The sequence below is a fragment of the Patagioenas fasciata genome, chromosome 6 (genome assembly GCF_037038585.1).
Source record: "Patagioenas fasciata isolate bPatFas1 chromosome 6, bPatFas1.hap1, whole genome shotgun sequence".
In the NCBI taxonomy this organism is placed as follows: Eukaryota; Metazoa; Chordata; class Aves; order Columbiformes; family Columbidae; genus Patagioenas; species Patagioenas fasciata.
Genome location: NC_092525.1, coordinates 12,933,546 through 12,950,107, shown reverse-complemented (window position 1 = coordinate 12,950,107; position 16,562 = coordinate 12,933,546). Strand labels below are relative to the sequence as shown.

The window sequence follows — 16,562 nt, the reverse complement described above, 5'->3', positions numbered from 1 at the left end:
GGAAGATGCATCTCTGATGGCTCCCCCATGGAGAGAGAGCCCTGGGAAGGGCTGAGCTGCTGGCAGGGAGTGTAGGGGAGAGCAAAGGGGGAATCTCCTGGTCCCACAGTCACAAAGCCCTCACCTCAAAGGAGCCAACGTCGGTCTTCGTCAAGCGGGACAGAGAGTTGAGGAGCACCAGGCTGCCCTGATAAGCCTTGTCTGCCTCGGAGGCCATCTCATCAGCTTCAGCCTTCAGGCCTCCAGCCAGCGACTTCAGCTCCTCGTACCTGCACGGATGTGAGGTTGAAGAGCGTGGTACGAACCAAGCTTCCAACACCCCCCTCCTCAAGCACTAATGCTGCCTCCTGCATTGACTCTCCAGGGCTCCACACAGGTTTATCATGCTGGCCAAGCTAATTGCAAACATCTCCCACATCACAGCCCCACTGCCAAGCAGGGCATTTGCTGGCTCCTTCCTCATGCTCCAACATCCAGAGGTGTTTCATACCAGCTGAACCCTCCCAGGCTCTTCAGTGGTTCTGCTAATCCCTGTCCTGCCACGGGATGTTTCCTCCTGCCTGTCCCCATTCAGCTCCTGAACTTCATTGGGGGTCATTGCTCACACCCCACCAGTGGTGTGCCAAGCCCCAGCACCGTAGTGGGCTCTGGGGAGGCACAACCATGACCAGACATGAGGTTAAATCTATCCTTGGGTTAAACCCAGCCCAGATTTGCAACCAGGCATAGAGTTGCCCCTGGAAGCCTCTTCACACACATGGCACTAAACTCCTTCCCCAGATTTGGGGGAGCATCATAGCCCATGAGGTGGGAAGCAGATAGAGTAATTGGTTGGAAAAGGCCCTCAGGATCATGAAGTCCAACCATGAAACCAATCCTGGCACTAATCCATGTCCCTGAGAACCTCATCTCTGTCTGTTCAACCCGTCCAGGGGTGGTGACTCCACCATTGCCCTGGGCAGCCTGTTTCAATGCCCGACAGCCCTTTCTGGGAAGAAATTGTTCCCAAGATCCAACCTCAGCCTCCCCTGGCACAACTTGAGGCCGTTTCCTCTTGTCCTATCAATTCTCCTCATTCAGATGCTCCACAGAGCTGCCAGCCCTCCATCTCCACCACTCAGACACGCCAATGACCAAAGTCTAACCAAGTCCCTGCCTGCTCTGCCTCCAACTGCACCTTCCTGCAACTCTGCTGAGGAAGCCAGAGCAGGGGCACAGACATCCCCCTCATCCCTCCCACATCCCCTCACACCATGTAGGTGACCACAGCCATGACTCACTTGCCCAGCAGCCCTCGCAGGGACCCGGAGGTGGTTGTTTCTCCACCAGCAGCTGCACGCACCAGCTCCAGTGCCTGCCGTGCATCCTCCCGCGCCGCCTTGGCGGCTCCTTCAATGGTGTTGGCAGCTTGTAGGTGGCTGCAAAGCACAGGGAGGGCTCATGAGAAATGTTTCCCACCCCAGGTTCCTCCACCAATTCCCCTTACTGCTGTGTTCAGTGATGCTGGATTGGACCCTCTTGGGAAACACAATGTGACACACACCTTGATATCTCTCCTGCATCTCCCAACGGTAGAGGAGCACCAGGCGGGAGGCAGTGCTGCCTGTTCCAACTGGCCATCTTTGGGACAAACTCTGACCCCAAAAATAGTTTCAAAATACACCAAACATCACCCTCAACGGCAACTGAGCATGGCTTTATAGTGCAGCGAAACCAGCTCAGCAGCCACATCTTCCCCTGCTCTAGGCCTGGCAAAGAGTTTGGGGCAGCTGTAGCCTGGAGATGAGACAAGGACCTCCAAAAAGGGACCTTCTGGGTGCCCAGCAGGATTTCAATCCCCTTCCCCTCTCTCTTGGCCAACAGCAGGAGGGACTCACCTGTCAGCCAGGCTCCGAGCCTCCTGGGCCAGCATCGAGAACTGATTCGAGCCCCCGGGAAGGTTTGAAACAGGAACGTTCTGAGGAGGAAGGAAGAGAGGCGTGAGTGCTCTTCCCTGCCCTCCATCCATTTCAGCTGCAACAGAGGCAACTGCGGCACATTAAACCTCCACAGCCCCTCAGAGACGCCCACAGCACCTCTCCAAGTCCCAGCCCTACAGAAAGGGCCACCAGAATGTCTTCTGCACTCACAAAACAGATGTAATAACTGGAGCACGTTAAATCCTTGCTTTCTCCATGGATTTTTTTCAGCCCTGGACTAGACTAGGAGCACATTGCAGGAGGACGCTCTTACCACCCAACGCAGAGCAGCTCCGCTCCGGTCCAGGTCCAGGCGGGCTCTCTCCAGCAGGCGCCGGGTGTCCTGCACCTGCCTCTCATACTGGGTCCCCAGAGACCTCAGCCTCTCCACCGTTGCCTTCATCTCATCCAAGCGGCCCTGCGAGCTGGACTCTTGCCCCTTCATCATGGCCAGGCGGCTTTCTAGAGACCTGTCAGAGGCTGGCGAGAAGGAAAGAGAGAGGTTGAAGAGAAAAAAAATAAAATTAAAAAAAAAGTCATCTCTGAGGAAAACCCTCCCCTACTACAGCACAGAGTGGGGGGTACCTTGCAGGCTCAGGGCTTCCCCGAGGATGGTCCGCAGCATCTCCTCAGCCAGCTGCATCCTCCCCTCCAGCTCCTGGCTCCCGGCCCCACTGCCAGCTTGTACCTCTGAGAACATCAGCTCCAGCTCTGCCAGCTGCTGCAGGTACAGGTCCACCTGCAAACACAGCAGATCAGGCCATGAAACTCACAGTGGAAAGACCAGGGTGGAAACCAGGTCTGCAGTCTGGACAGAGAACAGAGAGCAAAGCAAGGGATCATTTTTGGATGGGGCACAGTGGGCCTGCAGCTCCATGTCATGGCTTTTTTTATCAGTTGAATCGAGTACAACCCCAAAGTTCAGGTGCAGCCTGCAAAATCACTTCTCACTTGCACCAGAAGATCATAGAATCATTTTGGTTGGAAGAGACCCTCAAGATCAGCGAGTCCAACCATTAACACAACATTGGCACTAGCCCATGTCCCTGAGAACCTCATCTCCACGCCTGTTTAACCCCTCCAGGGATGGTGACTCCACCACTGCCCTGGGCAGGCTGTTCCATTGCCCAACAGCCCTTTCTGGGAAGAAATGTTTCCTAATATCCAATCTGAACCTCCCCTGGTGCAAGTTGTGGCCACTTCCTCTATCCTGAATGATGCGTGAGGGTTGGCGTGTCGCTGCACCCCTTGCTGTCAGTGGCCCCGAGGCTGGCACAGATGCTCACCTGCTCCTTCACCTGCCCATAGCAAGCTGGGCACTCACTCTCCTCGCAGCGGGGACCCTGGAAACCAGGCTTGCAGATGCAGCTCCCATCGCTCCTACACTTCAGGGGCTCGGCCCCAGTCGAGTCACAGGCACAAGCTGTGGGTGGGAGCAGCACACGTTCAAAGGAGCCCGTCCCCACCGCATGTCCCGACACATCCTTCCACCCACCCTCGCCCCCTGCTTTCCTCCCACCGTTTAGCTCTACGCTCTTGTTCCTGCTCTCTGCTCCCACTTTTCAGCATCCTGCTTCTCCTCAAACCATTCTCAGCTCAAAACAGAGCCTGGCTCTCACCTCGGCACTTGTCCGCAGGGTCAGGGGCCAGGGGATTCCCGAAGAAGCCGTCTTTGCAGCGGTCGCAGTAGAAGCCGGCGGTGTTGTAGAGGCACTTGAGGCACTCGCCCGTCTGGCGGTCGCAGTTGCCCACAGCATTGGGCTCCACATTGCCGTTGCACCGGCACAGCTGGCAGGGCTGGGAAGCCACCGGGTTCCCAAAATAGCCATCGGCACAGTACTCACAGTTGGTCCCTGGGTAAAGAGGGATGGGGAGAAGTTCATAGAATGTCCTGAGTTAGAAGGGACCCACAAGGATCATCAAGTCCAACTCCTCTCCCAGCACAGAGCAACACCAAAATTCACACCATGTATCTGAGGGTGTTGCCCAATTGCTTCTTGAACACTGACACCCTCTAGGTGAAGAACCTTTTCCTAGCATCCAACCTAAACCTCACCTGGCACATCTTACTGCCATTCCCTCACGTTCTATCATTAGTCACCAGAGAGAAGAGCTCAGTGCTTGTCCCTCCTCCTTCCCTTGGGAAGAAGCTGCAGCCACCACGAGGTCTCCCCTCAGTCTCCTGTTCTCCAGGTTGAACAAAACAAGTGACTTAAGCTGCTGAAGTTCACACTATTGCCTGAAAAGCAGAAGCCACCTTGCTTCATCTGCCCCACAGAAACGGGGGCATTCGGCCCCATCAGGGCTGGCACAACAGCATCTCCACTCTCCTTGCCACCACGGCCAACACATGATGCTCTGGGCAGGATCTCAAAAGGTGGGTGCAACAACTGACCTCGTGCAAGTCATATCCTATTTGGGAGGTAGGTTGCTTGGTTTGTTTTGTTCTTTGGGGGGTTTTTTTGTGTGTGGTGTTTTTTTCGTTTGTTTTGTTATCTTTTTTTCCCCTGTTTTTCTATTCCACTCCCTCCTCACCCATCCTTTTTCCATCCACATTATCTGTTTAGACAGGAACCTGTCCCAAGGCATGGCAACGCATGTTTGCACAGCCCTTGGGGATGAAGCATCCCGTTGCAGGCAGGTGAGCTATGCTGAGAAGATGGGATGATCCACGCAGTTCTGAGCATCCTCCATCTCCCCAAAAAGCCCATGAAAACTTCAGGGACAGGCAGAGCAGAAGTGACCTGGACAAGGACATTACCAGCAGCTCCAGGAGGACAGTGGTCACAGATGATCTCCTCACTGCCCGGCACCACGGAGCAGCCTTGGCCATTGCCGCAGGGACATGCCCTGCAGCTGTGTGGCTGCCGGGGGTCTTGGTAGAAGCCGAAGGGGCAACCGATGCTATTGCCCACGTTTTCGTCTCCCGAGTAGCATTCGCCTGGAGGAGGAACGAAAAGGCTTAGGACAGTTTTCTCTCACCCCCGGTGGGACAACCTCCACCACCCCACCTCCTGGCCATGCCATTCACTGCATCACAAGCCCCTGTGGTCCAGCATCATCCACCAGACCCCACACCTGCCCATACTCTTTCTGTTTCTCTGCCCATCAGTCCATCACGGTGCGGGAAGGACCATGTCCTGCTCCTGCAACGGGAGCCCAGCGGGACGCCACAGAGAAATCCATCCCATGGCATGGAGGATGGCCACCACCACCCAAAGGTGGCTGCATCTCATTTTTCACAGCTCGTACAGCTCCCAAGGGGCCACACGTTGCCTTCTGTGTTTTCTGATCAGTGCTCAGATACTGGGAAATTTAATTCCAATTCAGATTTAGAAAATAGCAACAGCTTAACTTTGCATTACTTTGACTTTATACAGCAACGCTGCAGGCTATTTTAGCAGAATGTGTAGTAAAATGTTTACATCATTGTTATCTACACACACCACACTTACTTCTAAAACAAAAGGTCATAAGAAAATATTTTTAATGCTATCCAAGCAGCAGGAGATATTTTTTCATCTCTCAATGATCACCTAAGCCTGATTTGATGCCAATGCATCTTTCCTGTATTTTTGGCCAAAGAATTTCTAGGGTTCAGAAAGCTTTACCTGTGATGTTCCCTGCATTCCAGCCCCCCGCAACCAGGGATCTCACCCTGCTCAGTGCTCCCCACACCCTGCTATAGCCAAACTTTCTGGACGCAGGTGATCCCACACGCCCTACGAGCACAACTTAGCAGTGGTTTCTCTTACCGGTGTCGGGATCACAAATTCCTCCCCCCTGGCAATTGCAGGGCACGCAGATGCTGAAGGGTCCCATGCCGGGGGCATCTCTGCGGTAGCCAGGGGCACACGTCTCACAGAACTGACCCTCATACCCAGCCGGGCACTCGCATCGCTCCACCCATGGAGCAGGGACACCGGCCCCGGGCTGTGCTGACACCAGGGTGACGTTGTCAATGTAGCCAGTGCCTGGAGGGACATACGGCCAGTCACCCATGGGTGACAGCAGCTCCACCTGCAAGCCCCCACCCTTGTGCTTGCAAGCTCTCCCCCCACTTACTGTACTCCCCGAAGGTGGCTCGGATCCAGAGAGCTGTCAGGTTTCCCAGCAGCCTGCGATATTCCAAGTGATTCAGCCTTGGGCTCCACTTGCTGCTTGGGTGCTCGTCCAGCCTGCTCGTGGGAGGCGAAGAAGTAGAACCAGTTTTAAGAAAACGAGATGAAAATCACAGAATCATTTTGGTTGGAAAAGACCTTTAAGATCATCAGGTCCAACCATAACCCAACACTGGCACTAAACCATGTCCCTGAGAACCTCATCTCCATGTCTGTTGAAACCCTCCAGGAATGGTGATTCCACCACTGCCCTGAGCAGCCTGTTCTAACGCCCAACAACCCTTTCCAGGAAGAATTTTTTCTTAATACCCAATCCGAAACTTCCCCTGGCACAACTTGAGGCTATTGAGTGGTCTCATTGAGTGGCAGCCCTTGTCCATCTCCCTCTTGAGCTCCAGGCTTCGGGGAACAACTTCCACCCATGCAACTGACCCTGAGCAAAGTCCCCAGATCAACCTTCAAGCCAGATTTTGTACTGCCCATCTCACAAAGTAACCATCTCATCCAGGACAGAAGCATCTGAGATGCATCTAGCCCAAACCAGGCAACCATTCGCCACCTCCAATGGACCACAGCTGAATTCAGGAGTTCTTTGAAGCCATAGGTTTCTTGCTTACCCTGCCCCAAACACCCCAGCATCCCCCTTTACCTGAACGTGTACGTCTGGCTGACACCACAGGGCAGGACCTTCCCCTGGGGCAAGAAGGGGGCAGTAACCCTCAGGCCATCTCCTTCCAGGACTACATCATGTGGAGATGGCTCGCGTCCCCCTCGGTCCAGGCGGTAATCAAAGGAGAGTGTCTGGCCGTAGCTCAGCTGCTTGTTCCCAAGGAATTTCCCTACAAAGGGAAGGAAAGGAGAAAATTAAAGGTTTAAAATCTTGTCTTTCTTCCAAAGGCTCAGATAGCAAGACTGGACCAAGCAAAGGGAACACCATCACTCCCATCCCATACCTACCAGGTGCCACGAAGTATATCGGCTCCCGTCTTCTCGCTGCTATGAAGGCATCCTGATGGCGTGGGGACCACTGGAGCTGGGCTGGGGAACCACCTTCGTGGACACCTCGCCAACCTTCAGAACCTGGAGCACCAACAAGGAGCAGTCAGCATGGACAGGGAAGGTATTTCCAGCACCTCAGCATCTTTATGGAGCTGTGTCTTCCCAAAACCCTACAGCTTCCTACCCCTTGACCTCCGAGGGATCAGCACAGATATCCCTGTGCTGATATATTTCAAAATAAGCCAGGTTTGGCATAAGACTTTCCTCCTGCGTGGCAGGAAAGACATGATGGAGCAACCTATACTTCCCCCACCCTTGCACTCTATTTCTGCCCATGGTCAAGCCATCCCACCCATCAAAACCCACGGACCCCAGCAGGGTTGCAAACCAGGCAGCTCCTCCAGTACGTTCAAGAGAAGGGATGGCAAACACCCACAGTAACCACAGGGATGTCCTGCTCAGGCCTCACCTTGCTGGAAGGTGGAGGTGATGTTGTGGACGCTGTGGTTGTCCGCGCTGACACACACAGCCGAGTGCCCGTAGCAAAAGCAGGGAGAGCATCCCGCAGGGTTTCTGGCGTCCAGGTTATAGAAGTTTCGCTTGCACCTGGGAAAAATGTAAGAAGATGACAATGTTTAAGTGTGTTTTCTCCTATTGCTGGCCAACAAACACAACAAGCCCTCAAGTGATAGTCGTGCAATGCAGCCATTGCTACGGTTCAAGGTCATTTCTAGGCTGGGATGGTGAAGATGGGCATGTGCCGCTGCCAGGAAGATGGAGGAGATGCACGCAGTGTTCCAGCAAGTCCCCTGGCACCCACCTCTCACACCGCTCTCCAGTAGCGCTCGCCTTGCAGACACAGCGGCCAGAGATGCAGCCCCCCATGCTGCTCGCTGGATCACACTCGCACCGCAGGCTCCTGCAATGGGGACAGCGGGATCCTTCACCTGCATTTCCAGCTCAGCTGAGAGCTCAGTGCCCCCAGCTGTTATACAGGACAGCAGAGAACCCGCCCAGATACCCGTCCCATGCTAGAAAGGGAAAAATAATCAGCAGAGCCATGTCTCTGAGTAACCCAGCAGTACGGATGCTGGGCTGAGATGATGCCCAATGCCACTGCCTCACAACACCCCCGAGGACTAGTCTGCAGCTACCCCAGGTGCCTCTCTTTAGCAAGACCCACCTACAAGAGCAAAGCAAAGCTCTGCTGAGCTTAACAGAGCCTGGCTGAGCTCCAACAGGCAGCAACACCCCAAGAAGGCTCAGGCAGGAGGCCAGGAATGGCAGCAGGCAGCCAGCCCTCACCCTCAGCTTTTGCCTGCTGGGGGGCCAAAGGAGCAATGGTGGGGTGAAGCAAGGCAGAAGAGGATGGAATACTGAGGAAAACAAACCAGAAACACTTCAAGAGGTGTTTAAACAGGGCTTCATGCAAAGGAAGTGATCAATTTTTGCATGTACGTCTTTGCATGGGGACAGTCCTTGTAAGCGGTATGAACACCAGCCAGAACCACAAGTGGGCAGGTTTTATTTTGCATTGGCCCACCTGGCCAGTGTCTGCTTGCTGTTATTTGGATAATAAAGCAATTGCCTCAGAGCGTGGTTAAGCTCTGATTTTGATGGTATTGTCTGACAGCTGTGTGGGTCAGAAGGGAGATCCAGCCCCATTCGAGCCTTCTCTCTCCCAAACCAGCAACGGGGTTAGCTTGGAGCTATCAGTGCGCTGTCACGAAACAAGCTGCCTCCACCTCTGCTTGAGGTGTTTACAGCCAGCATGGGTTCTTTAGATCTGCTGGGAGAGCTCTGGAGATTGGACCCCCAAGCTGTCCCTATGCCACCGATGGTCTCCAGCACTTACTGCCCGCTCCTCTGGCACCCAGCCTCCGAGAGGGACTCAAAGCCCGGCTGGCACTGGTCGCATTTCTCACCCATCACGCCTGGTTTGCAGCTGCAGCGGCCATCGCTGTTGCACTGCGGGCCGAGGGCGCCTGTGGAAAGAGGGGAGCGAGAGGTTTGCAACAGGCGCCTCTCAGAGATGCTGCCTGCGGGACAGGGGAACAAAGCATCACATCATCATTGCAGCAGCAACCCTGTCCCAGGACCCCCTTGAGGTCCCAGCACAATGCTGAGACACCAGGTCAGGCTGTTAAAGCTGCTCCAGCCTCCCCAGCTGATGCAAGAGACAAATCCCAGCTGGTATTGACCAGATGCCCAGGACAAGGTGCTACTACAAACATCACTGAAAAGGACAAAACAGACTCCAGGGCACAAAAACCAAGTGGAAAATTAGTTAGAATCACAGAATCATAGAACAGTTTGGGTTGAAGGGACTTTCCCAGCTCATCCAGTTCAGCCCCTGCCATGAGCAGGGACATCTTCACCAGCTCAGGTTGCTCAGAGCCCCGTCCTGCCTGGCCTGGGATGTCTCCAGGGATGGTTCATCCACCACCTCTCTGGCCGATCTGGAATAGGCTCTCACCACCCTTAGTGTAAAAAATTCCTTCCTCATTTCAGCCTAGTTCTTCTCTGCTGGACCCTCTGCTAGCAGACATTGGTACAATTTGATTTTGGCGCCACCACAAGGACTTTATGGGGCCAAGGACCATGGCAGGATCCTTCATTTCTGACCTACCATCCTGCACATGTGGGCACCAAAGGGACAAGATGTCAGAGACATGGGCAGTGGTTCTGCTGCTGGGTGCGGGAGCATGTAAGGAGATATTCCCCCTCCAACACCTCAAAGCCTATTGCTCTGTCCTTGCAAGCCATTTTATGTTCAGGTGGTGCTGCTAGTGATGCTCTTGCATTGACAAAGACCAACAGGCATTTCAGTATCTACAGCACCTTGGTGCAAGAGGTATGAGCTGCCTACTTGCCAAGCAAGCTGAAACCTGCTGAGGATGAAGGAGCCATCACATCTACTGTACAACCACCACAAGACCCACAGCAAACACCCCAGAGCTTGAAATCCCATTTCATAGCCTTGTAGCCCCCCAAAAGTTGCTGAAGGAGCTGCAGAGGCTGAAGGCTCCTGTCCATCCCAAGCACCACGGTACTTTGCACCACCTCCCCTGCTGAGATGCAATGCTGCCAACTTGGGAATTATCTTTTGCTTTTACGATGCAATTAAAAGTCTTTGCAGAGCCTGCCAAACATTGCGACACCCAGGAGGCATCTGCCTGACTCACAAAGCCGGCAAAAGCCGCCGCTCCCCACACGGGGGTTTGGCCCTTGCCCTTGACATAAGGATGGGAGCTGGGAAGGACAAGCATCTCCCTGGTGGGTTCAGCAGGTTCATGGGGCCTCAGTATAGAAAGGTGGGCTCCACAAAGGCTTTTAATTGCATCCTAAAAGCAAAAGGATCATTTCCAAGTTCACAGCACTATGCCCAGGAAGAGGACATGGTACAAAGACAAAGAGATTTTTAACCAGGGCCTGTAGCAACAGCAGAATGTTCTAAAAGTTTTAAACCAAAAGAGAAGAGGTTCAGATTAGACATAAGGGAGAAATGTTTTATGATGAGAGTGGTGGGACACTAAGACAGGTAACTCAGAAAAGTTGTGGGCGTCCAACCCCTGGAAGTGTTCAGGGTTAGGTTGGATGGGGCTTTGAGCAAGCAGTTCTAGAGAAATATGTCCCTATCCATGGCAGGGGTTGGACTGGATGAGTTTGAAGGTCCCTCCCAGCCCAAACCATTCTGTGAGTCTGTGATTATTTTGGGGCTCAGGTGGGTTTTGCAGCCTGGAGCCGCTGCAGGGTTTGAAACACACAGCACCAAGTGGTAAAGCACCCAGGAGATGCTGGTACAAATTATGGTGCTGCAAAACAGCACTGGGCTCTGACACCTTCCCAGACAACCTCGCCTGGAACAAAGTGGTCCCACTCGCTCCTCCTGCAATGCTCTGGTCCGGTGCAGGGACCCAGCGCCCAACCTGGCCCACGCAGGGCCAAGGGCCACACAGATGCTTTAACCCCCGCTGTCCCCACCCCGTCCCCTCCAGCCATGTACCCTGGGGGTGGCAGAGGCAGGGCAGGCAGCAGTCCCGGTCCCGCCGGCGGAAGAAGCCGTCCTGGCAGCGTTCACAGCGAGGACCCTCCGTGTTGCCCTGGCAGCCCAGGCAGCGGTACCCGTTCCCCGTCTCCTGCAGGAGGTGCCAGTCAAAGATGCACTGCCTGGACATCCCGTTGCAGTCACACACTGAGGAGAGGAGAGAGACATCTCAAGTGGTGATTCAAGATAAAGACACCAGCTACAAAGCTGTAAACCCACCATGATGCCCAAGGAACAAGTCCAGGTGACACAAATCCCCCCTTCTTGCTCTGCTAATAGCAAGCTCCATCCCCAACTGTCTGCATCCACCAGCCACCTCCATGCCACACCACACAATCACAGAATCATTTTGTTTGGAAGTGACCTTCAGAAGCATCAAGTCCAACTGTTACCCCAACTCTGGCACTAACCCATGTACTGAAGAACCTCATCTCCATGTCTGTTCAGCCCCTCCAGGGATGGTGACCCCACCACTGCCCTGCGCAGCCTGTTCCAATGCCTGACAGCCCTTGCCGGGAAGAAATTGCTCCCAAGATCCAACCTCAATCTCTCCTGGTGCAACTTCAGGCCGTTTCCTCTGGTCCTGGCGCTTGTTCCTGTGGAGCAGAGCCCGACTCCCCCTGGCTCCAAGCTCCTTTCAGGCAGTTCAGAGATCAGAAGGTCTCCCCTCAGCTCCTGTTCTCCAGGCTGAACCCCCCAGGTCCCTCAGCTGCTCCCATCACACTTGTGCTCCAGCCCCTTCCCCAGCTCCATTCCTTTCTCTCAACTCACTCCAGCACCTCAAGGCCTTCTTGTCTTGACCATCCTCAAGCTCTGGAGCAATGGCTGGTTTCACTGCCAACTCAGCTCAGGAGGGACAAACCCCATAATCTGAGCAGCCTCACTCCACAGTGCAGCATGTCCATGGATGTTCTCTGTCCTTTCAGAGGCCTTCCAACACAATGAGGTCTTTGAGTAAGCAGAGATGGTAAACACAACCCCAAACCTTGTCCTGATAAAAGCATGGGGAACTTTATTGGTGACTTCAGGGAAAAGGGGAAGATCCCTAAGGTTATGCTTCATTTCACCCAGCCTCTGACCAGGAGCAAGCACAGGAGGAAAAGCTCCACCAGCTTCCACCAGGTCCCTCCATCTAGTTCTGTGATGCAAGTGTCTTCCTGGCTAAACAGATGGGTGATGAGAAGTGGCTTGTGATCAGAAGAGCTTAGTGGACATGTGCCAGCCAAGAGGGAGATCGAAAAAAGGTTTTGGCAGGATTACACAGGTCATCTCACCTCACCCCGCCCAGGAAGAAAAGCTGTGGCTGCCAACATCACTGTGTGACAGATGCCAGGAAGGACAGGCTTGAGTTTTGCATCCCAGTGTAGCCAGGACAAACAGGACCTCTGGGGAGCAGGCACCCCATCAGACATGAGTGCACCAGCACTCTTTTTCATTGCCTTGCCCAGGTCTTCTCTTGAAGTCACCTCTCATCTACTTGCCAAGCCCCCAGCAGTCAGTACTGGAGCATTCAAGCCTGCGGACCTTAATTTCAGGTGAGTTCCTCAGCATCACCGAGGAGAGCAGACACAGTTGAGATGATGGTTGGCCAAGACAGGTAGGAGTAAGAAACACCCTGAGGGACAAAGCACGGTCTGCAGGACCTGCTCCAAACCAACCCAACGCTGCCATGGGATCCTCAACCTTCCTGTAAGAAACTCTGCTCACTGCTGACCTCCTTTGGGCATGAGAAGTGGTCCCTATCCCAGCTCAGGTCACCCCCAACAGCACTGGGAGCTGGAGGAAACCCAAGCACAAGCAGAAACCTGCAGCGCGGACTCAAACAGCACATTGTACTTCAGGCACGTGGAGACTCCTCCCTCCAGCACTCTTCTGGCACGGCTTAGCCCAAGGATACAAGGTCCTTGTCCTCCCCATCAGTGACTCTGGGCAAAGGCTTCTTCGCTTGCCGCCTGAGCACGCAGCGCCCAGCCCTCCTGCACACCCGTCACCACCCACATTCCAGACGACAGCACTCAGCAAGTGGCAGCCGAGGCTGCTGCCAAGGAGGGAGATGACCTCATGCTCTAGCAAACAGGGAGAGAGATTTTTCCAGCTCCGGCAAAAGCGGTTCTGGCCTTGCAGTGGGCTGCCCAGCTGCCTCAGGTCTCCTGCCACCCCAGCCTGCTGGGAAGGGACCTGCGGGTGCAGAAGTTCTGTCTCTTGTGGTATGAAATGGTATCTAGAGACTCAGTGGACATCACCAGTAACCAAGCAGCAGGGACAATGCAAATAGCCCATGGAAAGCAGCAGCACAGGGTTTTCTCAAGGTATTTGCAGTCACTTTCACAGTGCGAGTGAAGCAGTCATTTCATAGAGTCACAGAATCATTTCGGTTGGAAGAGACCTTCAAGATCATTGAGTCCAACCATTAACCCAACACTGGCACTAACCCATGTCCCTGAAAACCTCATCTCTGTCTGTTCAACCCCTCCAGGGATGGTGACTCCACCACTGCCCTGGGCAGCCTGTTCCAATGCCCCACAGCCCTTGCCAGGAAGAAATTGTTCCCAAGATCCAACCTCAACCTCCCCGGTGCAACTTGAGGCCGTTTCCTCTGGTCCTGGTGCTTGTTCCTGTGGAGCAGAGCCCGACCCCCCCTGGCTCCAAGCTCCTTTCAGGCAGTTCAGAGATCAGAAGGTCTCCCCTCAGTTCCTGTTCTCCAGCTGAACCCCCCAGGTCCCTCAGCCGCTCCCATCACACTTGTGCTCCAGCCCCTTCCCTTCTCTCAACTCGCTCCAGCACTTTAAGGGCTTTCTTGGCGTGAGGGACCCATAACTGAGCCCAGGATTCGAAGTTTGGTCTCCCCAGTGCTCAGTCCAGGGCAACCAGCCTGCTGGCTACACTATTTTCCACCCCTCATCCCTTCCCTCTGAAGCTGTTAAACTCCACCCACACATCACCCTATGTCTGTGTAATCCGGGAGATTTACTGGGCTACTTAATTACAGGAATGAACACTGTTCCCTCAGGGAACAAAAACCTTTTCCAGGCCTTGCTGTGAGGCTGCAGCATGCTGGGATCCAGCTCTCCAGCTGGCACAGGTTCAGGTCACCCTAATCCAAAGCCACTTCAGATGCCCTTGCAGATTAGTGCCACCACCTTGCTGGTGTAGCTGTTCCTGTCGCTGGTCTCCTGGAAACCTGAGAGCTCAGGCAAGTTAATCTTTACCGAGAATGAGGCACTGGAGCTGCTGACGAGACGGAGCATGCCAGAGCTCTGGGAGATGAGGACCAAGTGAGGACAGGATCCTTTTTGCATCCAGGTGCTCTGAGATCATCCATTCCTCGGGCAGCTCTGGAGAACAGGCTCCACAGAGGAGCAGCTTTGCAGCTGGATTTCTTAAGCGCTACGTCAGGATGAAGGAGGTCCAGGGCACACATCCAGCAGGACATCATTCCCTCAACTCCCACCCGGCAGAATAAGGCATGAAAAACACTTGTTTGCCACGCTGAGACAAATCCCCGTGGCAGAAAGGCTTGGAGAAGGAGACAGGCAGCTTCGGACCTCTTAAACTGTCACCTTAAATTCACAAAGCCAGAAGATGAGGTTGGCGCTGGGTCTGCGAGGAGCAGATCCGACAGCTCCATACAGATGAACCGGTCTGCAAAGACTCCTCCTTGCTCCAAGAGATCAGAGCTTTGCACGCAACGAAGCCTCCACGACAATACAAGCCATTCCCTGCTCTGTGCCTTCGGGATAGTGACCCAGAGGGATGTCCCATCTGCTCCCCCCAGTCCTGGGTTACCCAACCGCCCGACTCCACCGCTTTCTCACTGCTGGAAGGTCTGCCTGTGTCCGCTGGGGCTCTGAGTTAGACACCTCTGCTCTCTACACCCCAACTCTCCCCTGAACCCCGGGAGATCCCTTCAGCCACCATGTGCTGGCACACACCACATACGCCCCAGCTTGTACCCAAACCCAATTTGACTCCTGCAGCTCATTTGCAAAACGGGATTACTGTGCTAATTGCAAGCACTCATCTAGCACTGGGACTGGAGAGATAACAGCACAACAGACTAATTTACACCACAAGAGACTAATTTACACCACCAAACCAACCCAAAATGCTTGCTGCAGAATCAAAGCATGGCTGGTTATCCACTGTCACTTTTAGACATGCACAGGGACAGGTTCAAGAGTCCATGGAAAAGCAGCAGTTGCCCACATGCTGCCAGGAAATGTGGGGGGGGGAATCTACATCAGTATTTTAAAACCTGCACGCAATTCAGGCTGCTGTATTAATTATCCAAATAGCACGTAAAGTAAATCACTTTACCAAAAAAAAAATCCCATTTATTCAGCACTTTTCCCCCGTACTATGTTGCACTGCACTTAAAGGAAAACTGATCAAGAATCAACCTCAAGCCAAGTGAGTGTATTTCAGAACACCAGTATTGCAGACAAAAAAAACCCTGAAATGAGTCATTATTTACCAAATACATGTAAAGACTGGATTTTGGTCAAACACACATCTCCAGAGTATGCACCAGTACAACCGAAACCCCGAGACTGAGTTACTACTGGGCTGAACGCATTTAAACATCCCTGCATCACACTCCTCACTACAACTGCATATACCAGAGGATCCTCTGGATTTTCCAAGTCCTCCATCAGTCTACAGATGGTGGGAAACCTACCACAACCCACGAGGTGCAGTGGGGCCGTGGGCAGCCCATAAACCCTACAGATATTGACATAAAATACAAGTATCACATGTGTTGCTACAGCAAACTGGATCCCAGGTGCTCCCAGCCCTTCCCCAGGCTTAGGGAACAGTTTCCAGCAGATGAGCCCCTCGTTCCCTGGGCAATGCTCATGCTCACACCCCAATCCCACCCACGTAGCGAGGCTTGAGATGGAAAGCAATAAATAATTGCATGTAAATAAGTTATTTAAAGGGGACACCAGTAAAAAAAAAAAAAAAAGATAGAGTTTAAATGCTCATGGGATATTTAACCCTGGAAGAAGTAAAAGGAGGAGCACCTACAGGTCCAATTTTAATCCCTGAGGTGGGAAGGGGGAGCACCCTCGCAGGGTGCCGCAGCACCCCAAGAGCTCCCCGTTACCGGCACCAGGGCAGGGTTGTGAGCAAAGCCGCGTGAAACCAGGATCATCCAACCTTCCCAAAGCCTCACCTTCTCCTCCAATGGTGCCGAGGGCTGCAGGCAGGAGAGACACTGCAAGGCAGCTGAGGGCCAGGAGCCAGCCCCCCGCCATGGCTCGGGGGCTCCCGCTCCAGCAGACGACAGCGGGGCTCATGAGCTTGCTGCTTATTTTTTTTTGGGGGGGGTGGTTTTTTTATCGGCTGCTCCACCTGAGTCACTCCCAACAGGAAGAACGTGTGTGCCGCGGGCTGACTCACCGTGGCGCGGGAAGCCCAGCCCCGGCAGCACAG

General features: G+C 53.8%; 1 protein-coding gene across 2 annotated transcripts in view; it reads right to left on the bottom strand.

Annotated features, from left to right (window-relative positions):
* The window catches only part of LAMC2 (laminin subunit gamma 2), a 21,686-nt gene extending 5,124 nt beyond the window's left edge, over nucleotides 1-16,562 (bottom strand). Inside the window, exons 1-17 of one of the 2 annotated variants that reach the window (XM_065842374.2) lie at nucleotides 16,303-16,562; nucleotides 11,085-11,273; nucleotides 8,934-9,063; nucleotides 7,899-7,997; nucleotides 7,548-7,684; nucleotides 7,037-7,159; nucleotides 6,729-6,918; nucleotides 6,024-6,136; nucleotides 5,714-5,932; nucleotides 4,720-4,899; nucleotides 3,578-3,811; nucleotides 3,245-3,381; nucleotides 2,544-2,697; nucleotides 2,233-2,438; nucleotides 1,878-1,957; nucleotides 1,281-1,418; nucleotides 125-269 (exon numbers count right to left, since the gene is read on the bottom strand). In XM_065842374.2, the coding sequence (XP_065698446.2) occupies nucleotides 125-269; nucleotides 1,281-1,418; nucleotides 1,878-1,957; nucleotides 2,233-2,438; nucleotides 2,544-2,697; nucleotides 3,245-3,381; nucleotides 3,578-3,811; nucleotides 4,720-4,899; nucleotides 5,714-5,932; nucleotides 6,024-6,136; nucleotides 6,729-6,918; nucleotides 7,037-7,159; nucleotides 7,548-7,684; nucleotides 7,899-7,997; nucleotides 8,934-9,063; nucleotides 11,085-11,273; nucleotides 16,303-16,426 (2,598 nt within the window). In that variant the 5' untranslated portion in view covers nucleotides 16,427-16,562. Of the gene's footprint in view, nucleotides 1-124; nucleotides 270-1,280; nucleotides 1,419-1,877; nucleotides 1,958-2,232; nucleotides 2,439-2,543; nucleotides 2,698-3,244; nucleotides 3,382-3,577; nucleotides 3,812-4,719; nucleotides 4,900-5,713; nucleotides 5,933-6,023; nucleotides 6,137-6,728; nucleotides 6,919-7,036; nucleotides 7,160-7,547; nucleotides 7,685-7,898; nucleotides 7,998-8,933; nucleotides 9,064-11,084; nucleotides 12,712-16,302 lie in introns of those variants that run through there. The other variant, XM_071809954.1, reaches the window with a different exon arrangement.